A 25,134-nucleotide genomic window follows, 5' to 3' on the forward strand; every position below is an offset into this window, starting at 1 on the left:
CATCCACTTTAAATAAAAGGCAATTTATTTACTTTCTTCCCAACCATCACATGAGAAACTGTTGGGAAGGAAGGACAAGCGACATTCAAAATCCCAGTAAAAGCATCGAAACACCTGAAGAAAATGATGTTAAAAAGGTTCCTGTTGCCTTGTCAAACTTTATTCGTGATGACATAATGTTGCATCCAGTACACAACAATGGCCGGCATATCCATCACAGAGTGTTTGTTAGTGGCTAAAGCAGTATTTGATAGGAAAGGTTCCCTGGCAAGGCCGTGTTAGGGGGTATAAGCTTGTGAAGGGGAAAAAGTGTGTGGGGCACAAGGGCAACAGGTTGTCACGAAACAGCTTTGGCCACACACGGCCACACCATGAGCCATGGGATCATGACCGGGCGACAATAAGATACACAAATGGCCAAGGAATATGACAATGTCAATATCATTATTATTTTATTATTAATGTACCACGTAACAAAACTTGTAAAAATAAGAAAATTAGTCTCACAACTAGAATTTACATCTGTACAGTTAAAGGAACACGCCAAGCACTGTATATATATAGTTATACAAGGGAATATAAACCAAGCACGACAGACATTTTCCTTCGTATAATTTTTTTGTACATGGAATTACAAGAACTATGTGTTGATAACTACTGACCAACTGCAAGCTCTGCTCCTGGAGGCATGATGGTTTATTCATCCAAGCGCAAGTGATTCTGGCAAACGTTAATGCTGCTTGTGTCAAAACTGGCAGACGATGAACAAGAGCGAGCTTTGTTACAGCACACACTTGAGTTGTCAAACCAGCTGGCTGTGTGAAGGCACAGCAAGCAGAAGGTGCTAATTTCACGTGCACAATGAATGGCTGAAGTCACAAACTGTCGAAACTTTCTCATTGGGTGCACCATCATGACATAGACCACAGTGACCTGGTAGAAAAGCAATGGGGGTTGAGCAGCTTTGACCATCCGGTTTTGATGATAATGTTGCAAGGGAACCAAGATTGGTCACTATTGCCATCCCGATATCAATAGAACAATATAATTACAAGTGCTCCCAGATAAGCAAGCCATTAACTGGACCTTCAAGTTACCAACACTTAGGTGTTTGTCAAACAACTTTAATTCAAAAGAAAAGCTAAACGACTTCAACTGGATTTGCGATTTGGATGAACATATAGTGTCGTGGATGAAGTTTTGCCTTCAATCATAACATTGTAGTTTAAGGATTCTGTCAAAGAATGCACAATTATTGATACTTCTGCACATTATGTTTTGGGCAAAGGCTTCTAGCAGTCTCAATATATTTTAAAAGAGTCTGCCTCTTGCTCTTGTGGAAGAACCGAACATCGAATTGATCCCATTCAGCAGCAGACTGACCAGTATCAGTGGAGACCGAAGCCCATTTTATGAGGAACAGGATTACACAAGCATACAATCCAACTTAATGCTGACCAATCAGATAACAGAGATCAACTAGTTTAATGAAGATCAATCAGCCAAGAATCTTTCTAAATAGCCTAAATGGCGAGTGATTACATGAAATGAAAACCTGTCTTTCAGAAATTCGCCAAACAGAACACATGGTTGTCTGTCCCAGCCAGACATGAGCCAATCAGATTAGAATTAAACGTGATCCAAAAGGTCAAAATGCATTTTACTAAAAAAAAATACAACCTTAAATAAAAAAGATATATATATATATATATATATATATATATATATATATATATATATATATATATATATATATCAACAAACTCTTCAAAAAGAAGATTTGCAAATAAAAGAAATTAGAGCATTTAAAATACAGCAATGAAAATTGCAGGTAGGGGCTTGCCTTATGCCATCATTAAATTTAAAATAAACAGGCAAATGCAAAAGGTAATACGAAAGAAAAAACGAAACGTCACAATGGCAACATAGGATCGCTAATAACATTGACATGTGAGCTTTACAAGTAAACCTTTCAAACTTTTCAAATCAGTGTCACTCTGCTATTTATTGCACAGTAGTTCAGGTTATCAAGCATTCGTCATTGTAAGAGAAACAAACAAGGTTACAAGTTGTTTAACAGTATCAAGACTTACTATCCTGGGATTTAAAAATAAACCTCGACAACCCTAGTACAGATTGCATTATAGTTGTGGTTTCAAATCCCAAAGTTGTCGCTGAAGTGTCAGGCCTTGTGCTTGGGAGGGTTAACCAGCTGGACACAGTGAGTCCCACCTGTCCATCTCCTGTCCCATGTCCACATGTACTGGTTACTTTCTGCCAATGTCACTTTCAGCAGCCCGATCAAGGATTGAAGAAAATATTTTGATTAACAGTCGTGGTTGCATGACCGTATCTATCCCGAGATTCCACTCATGTGAAGTCAAAGTCATTATTAGTGCGACATGCTGTTCTTGTACATGTCTGTCAGACGGACTGAAATACGACATCATGATGGGAAAACAAAACGGTTTTGGCTTTTGCAGCCTGTTGTCCTTGTTTTTTTTTTTTTGTTTTTTTTTACAGTATTCATTGTGATTACGAATTGCACAGATGTCAGATCCAAGAGAAACTAAGGCCGAAGACTATCTTAGCTTGGGCATTACAGGCCAGGAAGCAGTAAAGGAATCTTCAAAGTGCAATGTGACTGTTGTAACACCGCAGATTTCACGTGCCAAGGGAAAAGCTGCAAAAGTGTGGTGAAAATCGTCGATTTTTCCAAAGACGAGATTACCATACATACGTGTTATCCACAAGCCCCATACTGATGGTATCAATTAAAATCGAATTCGCGAAGGTTCTGCATAATTAACAGAAAATGGCTCGGAGGTTGTGTCCGATTGAGAAATAATGGAAAAGAAAATATGAACATTTCATCGTTATTTTCTTCACAAGTTTCATCGACATATAAATTTGACCAAGTCCTCCCTAACTTGCAGGCCTGCCTGCCAAGTATAACTCCACAAGGTTGTTCTCTTCTCTCATTCTCTTTTCAAAAGATGAGATAGATTTATAAATGGTCACAATTTGCAGATTCAAAGGAGCATAGAAAATACCATGCTCTGGAATTGGAGCCGATCAACGGACTCATACAGTGAGTGGCAAGTGCTGGGTCCTGAAGCAACCATCACGAGTTGTGACGGGTCCTTTCTTCTGCTCCACCCACTTTATCGGCCTGCAAGCTGTGGTAACAGGCCTGGCAGACCCGCACTGGTGAGGTGAGTTTCAGCCGCCGGATCTCCACCTGGTATTTGCTGCACCTGTGAAAATCAAAGATGGATCAATATTGTGTAAGAGAAAAGTTATTGTTTTTTGCAGCAAATCAGATGTGCCAGCAAGGATTTACAAAGAAAAAAAAAGTTGGGGTGGGGCGAGGTGGAGGTGGAACAAACATTTTTTGTGTAATATTATTTTATATTAGCTTAGTTATTTTAACTGGAGTGCCCGACAATGCCAAAATGCACATTATAAAATGGTGGCGTGTAAATCATACCGAGAAATAAAAGCATCACCTGTCGAGCCAGGAGCTTTTGCTAGTCATGAAGATCGTCAAGCTGACCAAATTCACACTGCGTTCAATTAACTGTTCTTTACCATTTACAAAACCCTAATGATAGCAACAATCCGAGACTGAAACGGGCGGCGCAACACGAGGGATGCAAAATGCGGGAAAACATCTCCAATAAGAAAAGGATTATTATTTTGAAATATGACATGGGGATCGACAAGACAATAGAACCTGGAGAGATGGTGCATGATGACAACAAATGGGGGAGGTGAGGCACAAGAAAACCCCAAACTTATGTACAATCTATACCAATAAATGTCAGTGTGTGTGTGTGTGTGTGTGTGTGTGTGTGTGTGTGTGTGTGTGTGTGTGTGTGTGTGTGTGTGTGTGTGTGTGTGTCTGTCTGCTCCATAACTCCAAAATTTGCATGCATACTAAGAAAATTCCAAGGAAGTGCAAGAGTGAAAAATTGGTGTTTGGGTTAATTAAAACAACCCTTTTGAAGATAATTAAACCTTATTTAATAATATCCTTTATGAGGCGATCCTCGGCCACCTCGCTCACTGGGGTCTTGAGGAATATCCTGGGTTACCTCGCTGGGGTCTTAAGCCACCATGTTATATAGCCTGCTCAACCATGCCTTGACTTGGAACAGGCCGCAACGATTTCTCAATGGTAGTTTTTTTCCCCCACTTTACTCACTCATATGATCCAACGCCTGTTCTTCAGAGCTATGAATCGCTGGGTCTGTTGCAATGCTTGTAAACGCCTGGAGATGCCAGAGTTCGTGGCTTTATTTCATTTCCGCACATGCGATCACCACAAGAATCTCTTAAACTAAGCAGAATGAAAAAAAATTAAGTTCCAGGTGTAAACTTAGCAGCAGTTCCGACTGCTCAAAAAAGGATTCATTTGTTAAATTCGGACATAGTTTGGACATTCGGACGTACACTACATGGCCAAAAGTATGTGTACACCTGCTAGTCCAACATCTCATTCCAAAATAATGGGCATTAATATGGAGTTGGTCCCCGATTTGCTGCTTTAACAGCCTCCACTCTTCTGGGAAGGCTTTCCACTAGATCTTTGAACATTGCTGCAGGGATTTTCTTCCATACAGCCACAAGAGCATTAGTGAGGTCGGGCACTGATGTTGGGTGATTCGGTCTGGCTCCCAGTCGGTGTTCCAATTCATCCCAAAGGTGTTCGATGGGGTTGAGGTCAGGGCTCTGTGCAGGCCAGTCAAGTTTTTCAACACCGATCTCGACAAACCATTTCTGTATGGACCTCGCTTTGTGCATGGGGACATTGTCATTCTGAAACAGGAAAGGGCATTCCCCAAACTATTGCCACAAAAAGAAGCACAGAATCATCTAGAATGTCATTGTATGCTTTAGCATTAATATTTCCCTTCACTGGAACTAAGGGGTGGAGCAGGAACCATGAAAAACAGCCCCAGACCATCATTCCTCCTCCACCAAACTTTGCAGTTGGCACTATGCATTCAGGCAGGTGACGTTCTCCTGGCATCCACCAAACCCATATTTGTCTGTCAGACTGCCAGATGGTGAAGTGTGATTCATTACTCTAGAGAACGCGTTTCCACTGCTCCAGAGTCCAATGGCGGTGAGATTTTCACCACTCCAGCCGATGCTTGGCATTGCGCAAGGTGATCTTTGGCTTGTGTGTCGCTACTTGGCCATGGAAATCCATTTCATGAAGCTCTCGATGAACAGTGCTTGTGCTGACGTTGCTTCCAGAGTCAGTTTAGAACTCAGTCATGAGTGTTGCAACCGATGACATCGATTTTCCACCCGGCGCGCTTTAGCATTCGGCGGTCCCATTCTGTGAGCTAGTGTTGCCTACCACTTTGCGGTTGAGCTGTTGTTGCTCCTAGACATTTACACTTCATCATAATAGCACTTACAGTTGACCGGGACAGCTCGAGCAGGGCAGAAATTTGACGAACTGACTTGTTGGAAAGGAGGAATCCTATGACGGTGCCACGTTGAAAGTCACGAAGCTCCTCAGTATGGCCCATTCTACTGCCAAAGTTTGTCTATGGAGATTGCATGATGGTGTGCTTGATTTTATACACCTGTCAGCAATGGGGGTGGCCGAAATAGTGGAATCCAATAATCAGAAGGGGTGTCCAGATACTTTTGGCCATGTAGTGTAGTTTTCGCTTGCCAAGCCAGCCATCCATAAACATTTAATTGGAGTGCTTGCTTAAGTGATTAAGCCACTTGCTGAGTGTCCTACAGCCGATGGCGGAACAGTTCATGCCTCGATCGGGATGTACTTTTGGCAGTTGCGACAAGAAAGAGCATGTTCTGACTGCGTTTTTGATACAGCATGGATTTAATTCAATAACGACAACAACAACAACAACTGCGCAACGTCATTCTGAGGAAATCATTCACTCACTGCGGATGCTTTTACCATGCCATGTCATTCTGAGCGAGTGGTTCATGCTTCGTCATCCTAAGCAAGTGTTTCGTGCTCCGTCATCCTGAGGGAGTGGTTTGTGCTCCGTCATCCTGAGCGAGTCATTCGTGCTCCGTCATCCTAAGTGAGTCGTTCATGCTCAGTCATTCTGAGTGAGTCGTTCGTGCTCAGTCATTCTGAGTGAGTGGTTCATGCTTCGTCATCCTAAGCAAGTGTTTCGTGCTCCGTCATCCTGAGCAAATGGTTTGTGCTCCGTCATCCTGAGTGAGTCGTTCGTGCTCCGTCATTCTGAATGAGTTGCTCATGCTCAGTCATCCTGAGTGAGTCGTTTGTGCTCAGTCATCCTGAGTGAGTCGTTTGTGCTCCCCCATTCTGAATGAGTTGCTCATGCTCAGTCATCCTGAGTGAGTCGTTTGTGCTCAGTCATCCTGAGTGAGTCGTTCGTGCTCAGTCATTCTGAGTGAATCGTTCGTAAACAGTCATCCTGAGTGAGTCGTTCGTGCTCCATCATTCTGAATGAGTTGCTCATGCTCAGTCATCCTGAGTGAGTCGTTCGTGCTCAGTCATCCTGAGTGAGTCGTTCGTGCTCAGTCATTCTGAGTGAATCATTCGTGCTCAGTCATCCTGAGTGAGTCATTCGTGCTCCGTCATTCTGAATGAGTTGTTCATGCTCTGACATTCTGAGCAAGTCGTTCATGCTCCGTCATCGCTCAGGGATGACTCGCTTTTTGCAAAAAACCAATCGTGCTTTTTGCGTTCAAATTTGGTTTAAATAGAATCCCACTCTCATGAGAGCAGTTGTGTGGAGATTCGAACCAGGTCCGATACTCATCATTGACTCCAGTTGTTGCGTCGATGGGTTTGACGAACATTACCCGTCGCGCCAGGGGCTTTTGCTCATCCTCAAGATCGCCAAGCTTTCCAAATTCACATTGCATTCAAGTTACTGTTCTTTACCATTTTCAAAACCCCAAGGATCGCTCCAATCTGAGGCTGAACTTGGCAGCACAACACGTGGGAGGCAAAAGGCAGGGATATGTTTCATATAGTTAAAATGGGGTTTATTTGAAATAAATATGGGAATAAGGGAAGACAAGACGTGATCAATAAAATGGACGAACCAAGCAGTCGACAGACACAAGTAGGGAAGAGGGGTCATTGAAACTTATGCACAAGCTGATAAATAACCCACTATGGTGCCAAAAATAAATACCAGGACTCACACAACATGAGGGAACGAGTGAGGGCTTGAGAAAAGCAATGAGCTGATTTTGGGTCCGGAATGTCCTGAGCAGGCTGGTGTTTCACAGGGTTGGTGCTGCACAGGGCTGGAGTGATAGCGATGAGGAAAGGTATGGCGATGAGGTGATGAGGTGAGGTGGTCAATCAAAGTGAGAGAGAGTGAGAGAGTGAGAGAGTGAGAGAGTGAGAGAGTGAGAGAGTGAGAGAGTGAGAGAGTGAGAGAGTGAGAGAGTGAGAGAGTGAGAGAGTGAGAGAGTGAGAGAGTGAGAGAGTGAGAGAGTGAGAGAGTGAGAGAGTGAGAGAGTGAGAGAGTGAGAGAGTGAGAGAGTGAGAGAGTGAGAGAGAGAGAGAGAGAGAGAGAGAGAGAGAGAGAGAGAGAGAGAGAGAGAGAGAGAGAGAGAGAGAGAGAGAGAGAGAGAGAGAGAGAGAGAGAGAGAGAGAGAGAGAGAGAGAGAGAGAGAGAGACTGGCTTTCTATCAGTCTGACTCCAACTTCAACTGCCATGCTCTGCACGGCTTTGGCCTTGGTAAACCTTTAGAACTGCCTTCATGCGCTGTGGGTCCCTATTACTGGCCATCCATGGCTGTGGCCGTGCCACCTTCCAGGTGGTCTTGCCCCAAGGGGGGGGGGGGCAGCCCCAATCAAAAAGTCTTATGCCCCTCTCTAAGGCTTCACAGCGAATCTCACCACCATTGCCTGTGGTGTGCTGGCCCAAACAGTCTGTGCTGTTTGTGACGAAAACACAATGTGCTTTCCAGGTGTGCCTTTGTGCCCAAGTCCTTACCTGGCCTCGCTTGAAAATAGAAGGTTTTAAACAACAAACTTACTCTATACTGTCTTAAATTTAACACTCACTGCCTCCTCAGTGCACGTTTTACAATACGACTTACTTCCATACAAATAGCTATTACAAGAGTAATATACATCACACAACAGTATTGAGTCTGATTCTTAACACAATCGAACTATTGACCCCCCAAACCCTTCCCCTCCCCCACCAGCCACCATGTAACAATATTTTATCGGGTTGGAAGGAAGACCGGTATTTATCGGGTTGAGGTAGTGTATGCAGATCCATCCATGGGGACCAAACTCTGTGCAGAGTGTTAGTGCTGCCTGAGCAGTCTCCTTGGCTATTGGACACAATCCTGGACAGGTTGCCACTCCGACACAAGATACCAGCAAGCTGGCACTCATTTTGCTGACCTCAGAAGGATGACAAGCCGAGTCAACCTCACCTGGTATGAATTCAACAGCCAAGGGGGATTAGAACTCAGGATTCAAGGATCTTAAGCCCACCATCTTAACCATTCAGCCAACACCAGGCATAGTATGCAAATGATGAATTGTAAGAAGAGTGTGCACACGATAGAAAGTGCACATTGAAGAGTTGTAATATAAATAGCATTTATGGAGAGGAAATTGGAATAATGTAGGTACACCTGGGGAAGGAACATGCATAAATCTACCTGCCGACATCTTTTTTATACCCCCTATCACTGTGTTTATCAAATTCCCTTAAATTAAAATTGTTCGTTATCCTTACGCCCACTACTTTTCTTGGTAAACTATTATAAATAAATAGGTGAATCCCAGCCTGTTCTTGGTTCTATTTCTCTTTATATTTCTGACCAAGCTTATATTTAACTTCACAAAGGGAGTCCCACTTAGGGACACACCACCTCCTGATAAATGTGTGTTTGTGTCTATCTAAACTCTGTCCATTAGCCATAATTAGATTGATCAGACTCCATACCACTGTATTCCACAATAATGGGACATGCTAAAAGTGCAAAAAGCTACAAGAAGTCATTGTGGAACAAGTTTCAATCAAGATTACACCGATTGCAATGGGGGTTGGGAGGGGTTCCCGACGCTGCCTGGCTCGGCTGGGTGAGCTTTTCCCGGTTTTAACAGCCTGCTTCAATTACACACTGAGATATGTCTCAGACAGGAAAATGTTGACAGACAAAAATAGACAGACAGCGCGAGGTACAGCATAAAACCAGTAAAAGCATATCGACATAAGTCAGACTATACATGTCAGGTTTTGTCATAAAGGAAGGGGGGAGGGTTGCACCGATGATGTAAGCTCCGGGTACCCCACAGCACTTATGCAAAATGAGTTGGAGATTGCCCTCGTAATTTTTATGCCTCCGCTGACGAAGTCGCCAGAGGTTGTCAGTCCGTCCATCTGTCCGCGCTAATTTTCTCTCCTTTATCTGCAGCCGCTTATCAGATTGACACAAAATTTTCACCATAGGTTCAACTACTCATGTAGAATGTTTTAATGATAATTATGAGGTCAAAGGACACTTGGTGTGGCAGCCATGTTGGAAAAAAGGAAAAACTTTGGACCTCTGTATCTGTGAAACCGCTCCATGGAAAAAATTGAAACTTGGGACATGTGAAGTGCTTCCAATGGGAGATGAGTGTAATTCTCGGATGATGTCATAGGTGGCTTCATTATGACATCACAATTGCATACATTGAATAGTTTATCCGATAAGTATGAAAAATGTTGAGGGTCATCTAGGGCTAAATTGTCTGGTTGGAAAAAAATTGATGATGTCATCAGTCACCTGGTTCAGCAGCCATTTTTTTTCAACATAAAAACATGAAAAAAAACTTCTCCAAAACGGCTGAACAGATCGGACGCGAAATTTTACAAGTATGATTGCCTATCCATGAGGAAGAAAAAGTTATCCACTTATGATGTCATAAGTCACATGGTTTGGAGCCATGTTTTTTGAAGAATAAGCCAAAAATATTCTTCTCCACATTGGTTTGCCAGATCGAGGGGAAGCTTCACCCACATGTTCCCCAAGCCTTGGGAATACCAGGGTGTTCACGAATAATTAATTGGTCACATGGTCTGGCAGCCATATTGGATTGAACGAAAATCTAAAAAAAATTATTACTCTTGAACTGTTTCATCGAATGATGTGAAACGTCAGAGTTATTATCTATTAGTCATGGGGAATATATGTTGTAAATTTCAACCTGGTTGGACGCATGGTCTGGCTGCCAGAATCATTTAATATTTTGAATCTGGGTTCAGGGATTTAAATCAAACTTGGTACAAGTATTATAATGATGTAATAATGTGGGCGGAGGCATATCTGGCAGCATTGAGATGTTGAAGAGAGCCCTTCTAGTTTTTACTATGATATTCAGAACTAAACAAACATATACACAGATCATTTCCTTGAGGGGTGATTTTGTGTGGGAGGAGTGGAGGGGGTACGGGGGAGAACCTTATAACCTTGTCCAAATTCTGTAGTTCCTCCACCTAGAATTTGGAGCATCTAGGTGCTATGGTTCGGCCAGGAAAGAATAATATACAAACGCACAAACTAACCCACAAACGCACAAGCAACCCCACAAATGCACAAACAAACCCACAAACACACAAACAACTACAGGGGGAGCACTCGGTAGAGTGCAAAACCTCCGCCACCAATACTGCTGGGTCACTTAAGTGAGCCTGATATCCTATTCATTGTAGGTCAAAACGGATCAGACTCTACTGAACCACGATTGAATAAACTAAACTAGATTGACGCGCATGCAGAAATGCCCCAAAAAAAAAAAAATCGAAATTTTTTTGAAAAAAAAAGTTGCAAAATTTTTTTTTTTCTCTAACAATTTTTTTCGGGGGTTGGAAATCACTCAAAACATGTAGAAATGAAAAAAAAATTCAAATATTTCTCAAATAAAATCGAAATTTTTTTTGGATGAAGTCCAAAATCTAATGGCATGATCCTTGGACCATATCTAACCCCCCAACCAAGTTTCGTCGAAATCCGTCCAGGAGTTTTTCCGTAATACTGTTCACACACAAACAGACAGGGATGAAACCAGTAACCTCCGTCCATCTTCGATGGCAGAGGTTAAAAATATTTACACAGATAAAGTAGAAAGAAGCAGGAGCTAAAACACAAAAATATAGTTACCAAAGGTGTAATTCACCTCTGTCCAAAAGTGTGGTAATAGGGTTATGGACGAGTCCAATCCAAGCTCAGGTTTGGGTACTGACTGGCTCCATTTTGCAGAGGTTTTGCTGTGGCCATTTCTGTCTGTTCAATGACCCCCCCCCCCCAATCCGTCGGTCCATCCATTTGGCTCTTCGTTTCCAACATATATTTCATTAAGTAACTGAGGAAGGCTGTTGAAACTTACTTGGATGTATAGTCTGATGAATGTAGATATGCTTTTACTGTTTTATGTTACATGTAGCTATGTCTGTGTGTGTTTGTTTGTGAATCAACATTTTCGTGTCTGAGAGCCGTATTTCAGTGTGTAATTGAGGCAGGTTGTTAAAACTTTGATGTATGCTGTCTATTCTATCTCTGTAGGTAGTTGCTAGCACATTCCACCCCCCCCCGTGACACACACAAACACACACACACACACACACGCACACACACGTATTGTGAGTAAACTCATGCATGCATTTACGACACAACCCACGCGGACACATGCACAGCTCCTTTTATAGTAGAGATTGTGAAGAGGATTATGGAGATGTCTTTTTCAGCTTTTCTGTGACAGACCCTCAGACATCTATCATGCCACACCAGAAAAGAAACATGTCCCACACCCCATTTATCTCTTTACATGAAATCCACATCTGGTTGGGTCATGTGCCCTTTTTGAGGCATTTGTACATCAGATCCGAGGATACAGTGCTTCATCTACTGTAGGTAGGTCAACTTCACCAATGTAGGCCATTTCAAACATCAATGTTTAATTTGCTGGTCAACATACCGGTACCCTCAGTTTTTCTATAATGTAATATCAGAGAGGTAATTTTTCTATAATGTCATGGTGTGTAGTACATACTGCTTTTATTGCCTTTCGGCACTAAGAGTCAAGCACAAAGTGTGCATCAGCACCAAATGTAAAGCAGATCAGGTAGAACAGTGACAATGGTACATGCAATGGTGTCTCGTTCCCTGAAGCTGGGCTTTCCTTAAATTGACAGTCATTAATGGTAATTCCCTCCGTTTCTGGAACGAAATAATACAAATCCTTTAATCCTGTTGCTTTGGGATGGATGTAATCCTAAAGGATGAGTTTGTGCTGGCATCCCATCCTCGAGGATGCCAGCACAATGTCCTTCCCACCACACCACTGTACCGACAATGAGACATTACAAAAGACATGTTCCCATCTATTAACAAGATATGCCTTTTTGGTTCAATTGAATAAGACGATCTTCTTTGTGTTGGATCACCTGTTATTTCTGTAACAATTCGTTTTATCTGTAATAAAATCCAAAGCTTAAGGCCGTTTTGGCTGCAGCATTGATAGAAAACAAATTCTGCTTTGGGCTTTTGCAATGATTCCCATTGCACATCTATCTGCTTCTGAGAATGGAATGCAAACTAAATATGCTCTCTGCGATAAAAATCCAAACATGTAGAATTGATAATGTAATTGTTGAAGGACTGTTCATCCCAAGTGCCTTTTTGGGACGAGGGATGTGCAGAATACCCGATTGAAAGTTTCCATGTAATGTGCAATTATCGTTCAGCACGTGCAACTCATGCACCTTAGATTCTCAGAGGTGACACGAAGCATTCTGAGAAAACTCGAAATGGTCTTTCTGAAATACCAGCTTGGGAATCATCTAAAAAAAAAACAACAAAAAAAATGATTACATTCTATAACTAGAACTGCACTCGGTGGAGCGCATACCTGCGCAGGCTGTACAGCGTTTACCTTTTGTATCCAACTGATAGGACAAATCTGGACTTGGATCTGGATCTGGATCTGGACCTGAACCAAAATCGAATCGGCTTGTTCTTGTCACCTACCCAACTCATCCACCTAGTTATGTTATAACTCGTGTATCATGCATAATTTATTTTATTTCTCCTTAATCTTCAAGTTTATTTTTGTTCTCAACTTGTTTCTGTAATAAGAAGAAAACAATCCAACAAAACGAATTCTTTCAAAACCTACAGCTTTGATCTCCAGCTGCAAGCAAATCAGGCAATTTGACAATGAGCGATTTATTTCGGGATCAACAAAACATTTGATGTTTGCCACCCTCGCTGCCTCCACCACAAACTCTACACACCCACCTTTGGCAAAAGAGCTGTCCACAGTTCCTGCAATGGTGCTTTCGATCAGTGAGTGAAAAGCGAGTTCCGCATGCCACACATGCCTCGCCTCCATCATCTTTCACACACTGCTCTGTAGCAGTGCGGCCTGGACTGTCACTCACAGACCAGCAAAATACCCGGCCGTGAGAATCCCCGACAAACACCCGGCTGTGGTCTCTGCAGCAAAATAACACGTAATGTAAGTTTTTCCACCTATAAATCCTGCTCGAAGACAAATACATTTGAAAGAAATTCTCCTTTGCTGTGGCAAATGGAATTTAGGTCATGGAGTATCAGCAGTAGCAATGAGAGGGCTGGGTAAAATAGATAGATAGATAGATTGATCAATAGATCGAAAGATAGATAAATAAATACATAGATCTTTGCACTTTTTTTTCTCGACATGATTATTTTCATTCAAATCAAAAATTCACTTAAACTATCTGTACCAGGATTTGTTCAGATAGTAAAGATGATCTCTTAACAATCAGCTAAACTTGGCTGGGGTGGCAGGATAGCTCAGTTGGTAGCATGCTCACCACTGAACTGTCTAATCTGGTTTTGATTCTTAAGAGGTTCAGAGTTTGATTTATTTGTTTTTTTCATATACAAACTGCCATTCTGATGCTGTGCCAGCAGGGGATAATGTATCTGAGCACACTGCCCTTCGGCCATCTATCTGTCCATTCTGTAATTTGGATTGTGGAGCTTATAAGAATCCATAATTTTTGAAAAAAGGAAGACATTGTATCCTGGCCAAAATGTGCGCTTGGGGTCGTTGTGGAATTAGCACTTCCCACAGTACGTGAGATTGCTGGGGTTGCATATGGCCTCGGAATTAACTATCTATTTCCAAGCTGGAGGAATCTTACATTTGATCTACAGACAAAGGTTACATACACTGCATCACATGAAGATACATGATTTGTGCTCACATTAGCATCTTCGAAAAGGACTCAGTGCTGAGGTGCATCCAACATCAGCATTGTTTCCATGATAATAGGGATCATGAAAAATTCCAAAGGTAATAAGGTTATTAAAAAAAGCAATCTCTCATGGAACATATGCAAATAAACAAGCATGTTTCATGGCGTGAGCAGCTTTGGAGGAGGCAGGATGAACTAGAGATGTGGGTGCAGTTGGGAGGAGAGGGAGGCTGAAGGCTTTGTGAGTCACAGCAAGCACTATGGGGCCAGCTCAGGAGCTATTTTTAACTTAGAGGAACATTGCCTCTGCCTACACATCCAATTGACAGGCACGGAAATCCGACTCAACACCTTTACTCTTAGCCGAGGCTATTTTCGAACCAGTGTAAATTGAACGGATTTCTGTTCACCAACACCTTGGCTTTGGCACAAACACTCGGATGTCGATTAATTGGGAATATTACAACAAGATTTTCATACCACGCATATAATTTCACAATGGTGCTTTAACATTAACGAAAACAGACTTCGATGATAATATTAAACAATGCCAATTAGTTCAACCAAAATAGTATCTCGGTATGGATTATATATGGCACTACTGTATTCGTTAGGATGAGCAAGGAATAACATTGACTAAATTAGTTGATAATTTTTAACTGTTTATTCACACAAATCAGACAAATAAATACACTTCAGGTTTAAAATTGTAACTGCTTGATGAGAAATAATCTCCTTCAACGTTTCTCTTTCTACCATAAATCATGTATGTACATATTTGATGACAATTAACAAATAAATATTTAATGAACTATATCATGAAACTAATGAAAAAGTTGGAAATGAACAATAGGCAAGCAAGTGGTTAAAAAAAAACCTGAATAACTACCTCCGCCACCAAAGGTGGACGGAGGTTATGTTTTCAACCCTGCATGATATCTCAAAAGGATATGGACGGACTCAGAGGGAAATTGGTGGACAGGTTGGGTGGGTCAAAATGATGAATTGATTCGATTTTGGTAAAGATAGCATAATATTTCAAAATGTTGTGGATGGGTTATGGATTATGTTGAAGAAATAAAATTGATTGTATTCATGTTTTCTTAATTTCATTATCCTTTGTTTTCAACAGTATAGAATAAGGTGTTACTTTTGTACTGGAATAAAATTGACTGTCAATAAAATCTCTTTTTGCAGCCTTTTGATCTCCATAGTGATGTAGATGATAAACAAGCAAGATAAAATGGTATCTTACAAAATCTTCTGTGCTTTATCTCATGTATGTGTATATCCAAATTAGTATTTCCAATGTTTAAATGACACTGTCCTGCTGCTCAAGAGAAGGACACCTGGCACCAATTGTCTGATGCTAATTAAATATTTCCCGAAAGGCGATGGCAATAGACGCCTTGTTGTCCAAGGACGATTATATGACAGCATAAAATGGAATGTCATATTTTGAAAATATGGTTACTCAAGGTGAACGGAAGGTATGATCAAAGTAATAGGCTTGTGTCTCCATTCACTCGGCCTCTTCATATTTTGTTTTAACTTTGTTGTCACCCTCCTTCTCACGGCCAGCCTCATATTCCCAAACTGCAATCATGATCTGAGCGTGTCTGTCACCCCTTCCCTCCCAAAGTGGCCATGTCTGCAGTTCCCAATCTCATGCTTACCAGCCCCCACCTCCATTCACCCTTGTCAGATGTTTAGCTCTCCCATGTCTTTTGCAGTCCAGAATAGTATAAAAACAATTGCTCTGTGCATTTTGAAGAAAATGAGGATCATGTTTGTTATTGCTTGTCTTGTTATTCTTTTTCCCATTCGCATGTTTGTTGGTATTTGTAATTTGATGTGTGCTGTTAATAAATAGTTTCAGACTCTGAAAGAGAAGAACTGGATTTCTTCCACAATTTGGCGACCATGACAGGATGCAATTTGCCTCGGTGAATTGAGATCGGTGGTGTGTAGTTGGAGAAGGGGGAAGGGCAGACACAAGATAGCTTACCATCAAGTTAGAGGATTTCTTCCCCGAGGGGAAGCACTTGTACTCGCACTCTCTCCCTTCCCTGTATGCCTCGTCTCTCCACCAGTTGGTAAACTTGCTTCCAAATTACACAAAGGAGCCTGAACCATTTGTTGTGCTTGGGGTTGTTGAAAATTCCTGTGTTTCGGGCGGCGACCCGATGGTTGAAAGGTATTGCGGGCGGCATCCCATTGGTCTAAGAGGTATTTCGGGTGGTATCCCGGTTAAGGCTGGCCACCTGTTCTGATCAAACAAACAGCAATTAGGATTTCAAGGGTGGCCTCCTGTTCTGATCAGTGCCACAATGTGCATCCCCGACTTGAGCTGATGCTACACTCGAGGTAATTTGGTGTCTTTACCTGAAGTAGGGGCATAATTCGGTATCTCTACCTGAAGTAGGGATATACTGTGATGTTGCCTTTCCACATGAAGCTGGAACATGAACTGTCTCATCTAACCTGGAGTTAGATAAATTGACTAAATTTATGGGATAAATTGTGGGCTTATTGTTTTCCACCTGAGATAGAGGGATCAAATTGACTAAATTTATTGTTTCCCAACCAAAAGTTGGAGGTGACAGAATTGTGGGTTTATTGACAAATGAATGTTGTAAGGATAGGGTTCTTGTGAATTTGTGTACTTCAACAGAACTTGTGTTGACTTTCATTGAATATTGTATGTGCAATGAATTGTATTGACTTGCATGTCGTACTAAGTGTTGCATTATTTGAGTTATTATACGTAAGCGAGTGTTGATATCGTTTGTGTATGATATTTCAATATTTCAATTTGTGTTTTGTGAACTGTGAAACTTAAGGGAATGAAGAAGCATGGAGAGTGGAGATGAGGATTGGTGATCACCGTACACTGTGAAGACTAATGAAAAGAGGTGCACATCTTTTTATCAAGAGGAGTACGATAACGTCAGATTCGTCACACTCTGTTGTAGTTTCACCGTGTGAGCAAAATATTGGGTTTATGGCTTGTATTGAAAGACAGAGCCCTGACATTATGGTGCTGTCTTTTTGGAGTGCAAGACAAATGCCAATGAGAAGTGTTTTAAAACCAGATAGTGCATGTGAATTTGATTTTGGTCAACATCTGAATTAGAAGTTATAGTGTGCTCGATAAGGAACTGAAGATTATTTTATGATGCTATAATCCAACTTATATTAACGAGAATGTCTTGTTAGAAATGATATTGCAATAACTAACGCGTGACAACAAATGGACATTCATAAAATAATTAAGTACCTCAGCAATACAGTTTGCGGACAGATTACCCACATAAACAGCCGAAGTTGTGCTTGGAAGGAATCAATTGAATGTAAACTTCAGACAGAGAGTTGAAGCAGCCTGTGTTTGAACTTTTGTGTTCGTGGTTTGGTGGCTGGCTCATGATGGTTGTTGAGTGTGTTCCGTGTGAGAATCCCCATTACCCAGTGTAACCCTTTGATAGACTCAATCCGGCAAAATTTCTTGCATATAATGAATGACAAAATGTTAACTTGGGTGAGAATTATGGAATTGCTGCAAGATTTGATGAATTAATTAACTGTGAGACATTGTCATTGCAAATACCTCTTATAATGATTGATCTGTGAAGCAAGTACTCGCAAGTACATCAAGTGAAGCAAATTTGGGTTAAAATAGTGATGTTTCTAAAATGTCAGACATCCAAGAACCAGGACAAAGACGTGTAGCAAACTATGCCCTTTGCAAAATAAAAATGCTTTTGGGGGGAATTTACGGGCAGGGCTGGTGCTACTCTGCTGGTACTTCTTTTGATCGAAGCCAACCCGAAGTCAACTTACTTATGCAGAGTGCAAAAAACATCTCTCTTTTTATAAATCTTGTTGAAGAGAATGGTTATGCAAATGAGAAAGGTTGGAAATTAATTAATTAAACAACGTTAGCATTTGGAATTGTTAAACTGTTTCGAGAAATTTGGTATCTCTTAACCATGTTGTCAAAGTTCTTGTTTCCAAATGAAGACGCTACAACCAGAGTGGTCCAGGAGCAAAGTCAAAGTTTGGCAGCTCGACAAATCACACTGCTGGAATGTCGGGACCCCTCTCACCATGGGAGTTTGCAGAGCTGGCAATCCCGAGAAAGACTCCTTGGTGGCCACCCTGTGGCTACAATGATAGACTTTCTTGTTTAATTACTCCTGTTAATTACTATAACAATGTGAAACCTAGCAACAGCACACCAGTGTGCTTTGATCTGTGTTGTCGTGATGAACAAGTGATACTTGTGATAATGTTAGCATGTGATATTAATCAGAAAAGTGATTTTCACACATATGTTTACTGGGTTGGTTGTCAAATGCATAAGCGTGGGAAAGAGTTGGTCACTAGTAGAGGTTGTGTACACAGTAACTGAGTTAATTATTCAGACTCAGCTCATCAAAAATTATGGTGTTCTCCATTACAATTCATTATGGTATTCAAACCTTCTTGTTTATTTTGGGTTGATTATAGACGAGGTTCCTTTGGTCTTTGAGTTGTATTGAGAGGTTTTTCTTTATGATAATTTTATTTTGCTTATCTCGGCAACAGATTAAGTTTGTTTTGGAATTGTTATACAGTAAGTCTCGTAATCCTAATATAAATGTATTGGGGTCTTCAAGTGACAGAGTATTGCCCCAATTTGTTTTCTCCTAACTTCTTCTTGAATGGATCGAAATTTGCAGAGTAATTACAGTCCACATCACTAAAACCAGTAACTTGGAACACATGTGAATAATCGGTTATATCACAGTAAGGTATGCCGCTGATTATTGATGGCTTGTATTGATTTATTGATGTGTTGACAATCACTATACCTGTGGACAATGTGATATGGATTGATCTGTTATCCCAAGCCCACCACTCCAGCACAGATTGGTCAATATTTTATATTAATGATCAACAACCAATTGTAAGGGAAAATCAATATATGAGGAAAATAAGCATGGTATTTATAATAACCATAATGCAGAAATAGAAAGAATGGATAGACCAAACAGCAATTATGAAATCAATTAATGCAATTAGAAATTGTACCATCTCTTGTAATTGTATGGCTCTCACTGATTAGTTAGTACTATACCTGATACTGGCCGAAGTGTAATTTAAATAAAATGCCCCCATATTTTGTGGAAAGACAAACAAAAGATAAAACAGAATCATGCCCAATGCAGAAAGAATTAGAGAAATGAATGTTAACTCGATCAGAGTGTAAGAATTATATTATTGAAAATTGTGTAATACCACGATTAAAAGAATACCCATTCTATTTGTTTTCTAATTAATTGGACAGGTGCATGATTTTTGATTAGGTGGTATTTCATGGATGTTTACATACCCATTTCCCATTTCAAAATTTGCAACGAAGTAAGCAGGGTTTCTAACACTGACTTGGCCTTATAACCATCTTTCCTCAGTGCGGAAGTTTAAAGTTAGCTGGAAATATTTAAATAAATAAAATGGCAGTTGCTCTGGAACTGCTTGTGAATGAAACTGTGGATTGTTTAGCAAATATGAATATTAAAATGATTGCAATGTTAAAATGGTAACTGTGCAAAATCGAATCGCTTTGGATATGGTACTTGCTCCAAAGGGGGGAGTCTGCCCTTTTGTTGGGTTTCAATGTTGTGTTTATAGCTCAGACAAATTAAAATACACTGAAAAGTAAGAAGAAGAAGAACCTAACTTTCATAATTATTAAACAGATGATGGAATATTTTTTGGCTAAAATGAATCTTTGGAGGATGATGGACAAAATTATTGATTTTTGTTGGACATGTTATTTGTTGTCATAGTATTTTTCAATTATGCTACCACAACATTGCCCTCACAAAAGGCACCTTTACCAATTGCCTCATGCTTAAAGAGGGGGGTAATTTTCCTCAAAAAAGCATTCCTCTTTATTGGTGCAAACTGAAGAGACCTTTCTAGAATTGTGCAGATTGGAACCCTAAAAAATACTGCCACCCTTTCTTCATACAAGTAGCAAATGAGATGATTGTTTTTGAGAGCAAATGAGATGATACATACAACTGAGATTTTTAAAGACTTTAGCATGACGTTTAGGCGTGAAAAGAAAAAAAAGAAGGGTAAAATTTTGATATAACATGCAATGTAAGTTAAATGCTTCAAAAAGACCCTTTGTCAGTCTTATTGAAATACATGAGCCCACAACGTTTTATAGTTTGGCATGTTTAATCAGCGATTAACCTTGATTTTGTTTGTTTCGGCGGCAGCCTATTACTCAATCATTACTAATCTAAATTCAATCAACATATAAAGAAGAAAGATGCAAACTTTGCATGATAAGTCAAATTGGCTCTGTTGTTAACGATGTGCAGGGAGTGTTATCAACGTGGGAACAGCGACAATAATCTGACAATGACTGTTTGTTTTCCACTTTTTCTCAGTTCCAGATCCACCCATTAATGTTTGTCTTTGTCGCTGACTTCGACTCATTAACGTCGTCTCTTGAAGTTGCCCAGCAACCCATTCAAATGTAAACAATAGTTTTATTTTCCAACTTAATTGACCAATTTACATTAAACATTGCTTTACCTGTAAACTGTTAAATATAGAGCTCTTTATGATCACTCATTCGTGATTTACTTGATTTATTTATCTGTTTGGAGAATGCAAGCACAATACACCATCAAATATTAACAGCTCTTTCACAATGCACTTCATTCAATTTATAAAGCTTATATTTATGATGTCTGCACACAGGATACACCCCAGCATTTGCTTGCAGCCTGCTTGCAGCCTTTTCGCATTCTCCAGATGGATCTTCCACTTTAATTTTCTATTCTTTGTATGCCATCTTCTTCCTTTTAATCACTCACATCTTGCACTTCCTCATTCCACCACTATGTCTCCTTTTCCTTTGGTTTTTCTCCCTTTGTTCTCTCCACCGTTTTTCAGCACTTAACAAGTGTTTCTTTCATATTCTCCCACATGCCTTCAATGCCTCCATCTTCATACTCACTCTGCTTTCTCTGGACTTCCACTTTGAAGAGGACCAGTTTTTCTTCTGTTAAATTCCACAGTTTAATCTTCCCCCTTCCCATACTCACCCTGTGTCTTTTCATTCTCTACCTCATGATAATACTGAAGAATGTGATACTTCAGTTCTACCCAGTGAACACAACATGAAGATCCCAGCATATGGATCAGGGGATTATTCAAACAACAAAACTAAAGTTTCAGAAGCGGCAGCAACATTATCTACTTCAAGATATGGAGATCTGGCAGCGAACCTCACATGGACATATCAATCCTTGATGCAGTTTACCGGATTTACCATTAATGGGAAGATGTGGAAGTTTCTACCATCCAGAAATGTTTTGCCAAGTCTGGCTTTGTTACCAAAACTTTGTTACCAAAACTACAGATGACAATGGAACAACTACAGATGACTGTGAGGATGATTCACCAAAGTCAATGGATAAATCAAATGAAAAACTGGTTACAGCCCGAATTTGCCATTTTGAAAGACCTACAAGAAGAAAACAATGAAGCTGAGGAAGACATTGACCGAATATGAACTGAAATTTCTGTCCATCATCATTGAGAATGAAACAAAACTTCAAACATTACTCGAACTGTTCCAGATAAGTTTCAACTCGAAAATTATGTTTGCTTGTTGGAATCAACAAATAAAAAAGGGGCAATACCCCGAGGCGCACACCTGGTCAAGTTCAAGGCGCACTCCATCAGTTGAAGCTGGATAAGAAAATCAGGGAACCGCTGGTAGGCACGGATGACCCACAAAATATGTAACAGAGAAAAAAGTAAATACCTCTGGATTTTTTCTTTTTTAATGCAGTGGACAAACTTTGGTACATCATGGGTGATGAAAGTTTTGGTCACGTTTCATTGGAATTGTGTATGTAGTTTCTGAGAAGAGAGAAAAGACTTATTTTGTGGGGCAACCCCACCCCATAGAACCCCTTAGACCCTGATTTTTTAAAATAGCGTGAACAAATTTGGTACATCATGTGTGATGAAGGTTGTGGTCAAGTTTCATCGAAATTGTGTGTGTAGTTCCAGATAAGAGAAGAAGATCCGAGTGTTTGCATACTGGCTCAATGACTGACTGATTGACTAACTGACTGATTGATAGACACCGTGTAATGCGAAGACCTCATCTGAACAATTTGGTCCAGGTGAGCTAAAAATGGCAATAGAAATCCAACTTCACTGTGTAAATAAACTTTCCTAAGTTTATCAACCGCAACAACAAGAAATCACTGAAGAAAGAATGACTTGCATCTTCCTTTCTACTGCACAATCATCAGTATTTGGCTCAATTCCATCGATGCTGTGACCACCGAGAGGTGGATATCAGCAAAATTGGCAATATATTCTGATCTATGTTTCAGCTCTTCTTCCCAATTTCTGAGTGTCTGGGTTAATAAACTATAACCAGAATCTTGATGAAGTTCAGTTGCATTTTTAACCCATGCAGGAATATAGCCTGGATGCTGCTTCTGAAGGTCATTGAAGATATTTCAGGAACTACACGGCTAAAATCGGCAGTGTGATAACTATTAACTCCTGACACATGTGTAGCAACATCTGCAATACCATTCAATAAACCAGAGAGTACAGAAAAGCTCACTTGAATGACACCTTGGCAGCTCAAATCAACACCCACTTATTCTCAGGGCACAATTATTAAAGTGTGTCTCAACTGCAAAAAGCACTGCAGAGTAGTTTCAGAATGGCAAAGCTCTTTGATACTCCCACCTCCAAGAATTCTAAAATAGCACAACCTTGTCGAATACCAGACACATGATATATGGCTACATTCCATAAATGGGAGAAAAGGCTTAATGCAAGGAAACAATGTAACTCACTTTGAGATTGCCAGTGCAGTGACCTCAGCTGGAAGCGAGTTGTCTTTCCTCTCAAATGCCGTGTGCATGGTAAGCTTCGCACACAGAACCATTTGTCTCTCCCAGCAAACATCTGGAAAGTCCGTAAAGACCAGATAATTTAAGTTAGCAAGAACTTGATAAGCATTTATAACACACACACAAACACACACACACACACACACACACACACACACACACACACACACACACACACACACACACACACACACACACACACACACACACCTTTGTCAGAAATTCAAGCGTGCAGTTGACAATCAAATTCTGAGGAAATTCAAATGAAATACATAATGCTGCAAATACTCAGGATAAACTCAGGCTGAGAAGTTTCAACAGCTTTGAAAGATGTTTAAACATTTAAAGCAACAGGTAAATGTTAACAAGTGCTTGATTAATGAATTAAATGGAAATTAAAGAAAGGATCACAAGGAAATTAGACACAGGTAGAGGCCATTCAGCCCATCATGCTTGCGTGACATCAATGTGATACTAATTTATCAACACAAGATCAAAGAAGAAAATACAATTTTTTTTTTTAATCAAGTGTTTTTTGTGTGCGGTTTTTGTATTTTTTGTCGTTTTTTATTTTTTTATTTTCCTTCTTTCCAAGAGAGAGAGAGAGAGAGCATGGGTTGGGTAAAAAAAAACACATAATCAACCACACAACACCCCTTGACGAGACCCCCATTAATAGCATTCCGTACAAATGCACACAATGAACTATCAATGCTCAAACTACCTTAAAGTCCTGCCAACATCCCTATACCCTTCTATCTCCAAAACTTACAGGTACCTATCTAATACCAATATAAACATATCTACTGTTTCTGCCACCATTACCTTTCCAGGGAGACAATTCCACGCATTAACTACTCTGAATAAAACTTCCCTGCCATACTACTCTCCTCTTCTTTACTCTCAGGCTATGGCCCCCGGTCCTCTCACTGTCTACTCTGCTGAATAATTGTTCTGCACTTATTTTGTCGATACCTTTCATTATCTTAACCATCTCTATCATATTTCCTTATAACCGCCTCCTTTCTATAGGAGACAGGGTACAAAGCCCTGTCTCCTTCAGCCACTCCTCGTAGCTGAGTCCAGCTATGCTTGGGATCAATCTAGCCCTGTGCTGAACCCACTCTATGACAGCTATGTCCTTTCTAAATTGTGGTGACCAAAACTGCACACAACATTCGAGATGTGGCCCTCACTAAATTCCTATACAATGTGAAAACCACCTCTTTTGATTTATAAATGATCCCGCTCCGAATACAAACTAAAACCCTATTTGCTTTAACTATAGTTTTCTGGCACTGTGCTACCTGCTTACCTCCCATATCTATTACCACTCCCAGATCCTTCTCCTGTGTGATATGCTTCAAAATTACCCCTTACATCCTGTAATATCTATTTTCATTATTCTTACCCATCCCCAACACCTTACATTTGCTCAGGTTAAATTCCATCTGCTAATGTTCTGCCCAATCTATGCAAGTATCAATACTTTCCTGAATCTGATCATCACCCCCTCTGCTGTCCACCTTACCTCCAAGCTTTGTGTCATCTGAAAATTTGTAAAGCTTACTCTTCACCCCACTGTCTAAATCGTTGAAGTAAATAATGAATAGTAATGGTCCGAGTACTGATCCCCGAGGTACCCCGCTACTTACATCCTCCCAGGGAGACATCCTCCCACTCACAGCCACCCTTTGCTTCCAAATCAGTAAACCAGTTTTCAATCCAATTAGCTACCTCTTCAGTCTCTCCACAAGCCCTCACTTTGGCTAACAACCTCCAATCTCAATCCCCTTGTTTGCACACCAACCTATTCGTTTCCTTTCCTGTCTGTTCTTGGCTCCGAGCATGTGTCTCTCCATGCTTCCTCGAGATACTTGTAGCTTCCTTATCCAGGTTTCACCTGCACGTGCAGGCAGTAGACATCAGTTGAATATTTTCCTTCTAAG

General features: G+C 40.6%; 1 protein-coding gene across 6 annotated transcripts in view; it reads right to left on the reverse strand.

Moving 5' to 3' along the window:
* Positions 1 to 433: 433 nt before the first annotated feature.
* The window catches only part of WDFY3 (WD repeat and FYVE domain containing 3), a 343,927-nt gene continuing 319,226 nt past the window's right edge, over positions 434 to 25,134 (reverse strand). For 5 of the 6 annotated variants that reach the window (XM_085897990.1, XM_085897992.1, XM_085897991.1 and 2 more), the window contains 4 exons: positions 24,996 to 25,088; positions 23,129 to 23,240; positions 13,288 to 13,485; positions 434 to 3,257 (listed from right to left, as the gene is read on the reverse strand). In XM_085897990.1, coding sequence (XP_085754116.1) covers positions 3,125 to 3,257; positions 13,288 to 13,485; positions 23,129 to 23,240; positions 24,996 to 25,088 — 536 coding nt within the window. In that variant the 3' untranslated portion in view covers positions 434 to 3,124. The remainder of the gene's footprint in view (positions 3,258 to 13,287; positions 13,486 to 23,128; positions 23,241 to 24,995; positions 25,089 to 25,134) is intronic. The other variant, XM_085897993.1, reaches the window with a different exon arrangement.

Source organism: Eptatretus burgeri, chromosome 10, assembly GCF_056783735.1.
Source record: "Eptatretus burgeri isolate ZD-2024b chromosome 10, Ebu_testis_v1, whole genome shotgun sequence".
NCBI lineage: Eukaryota > Metazoa > Chordata > Myxini > Myxiniformes > Myxinidae > Eptatretus > Eptatretus burgeri.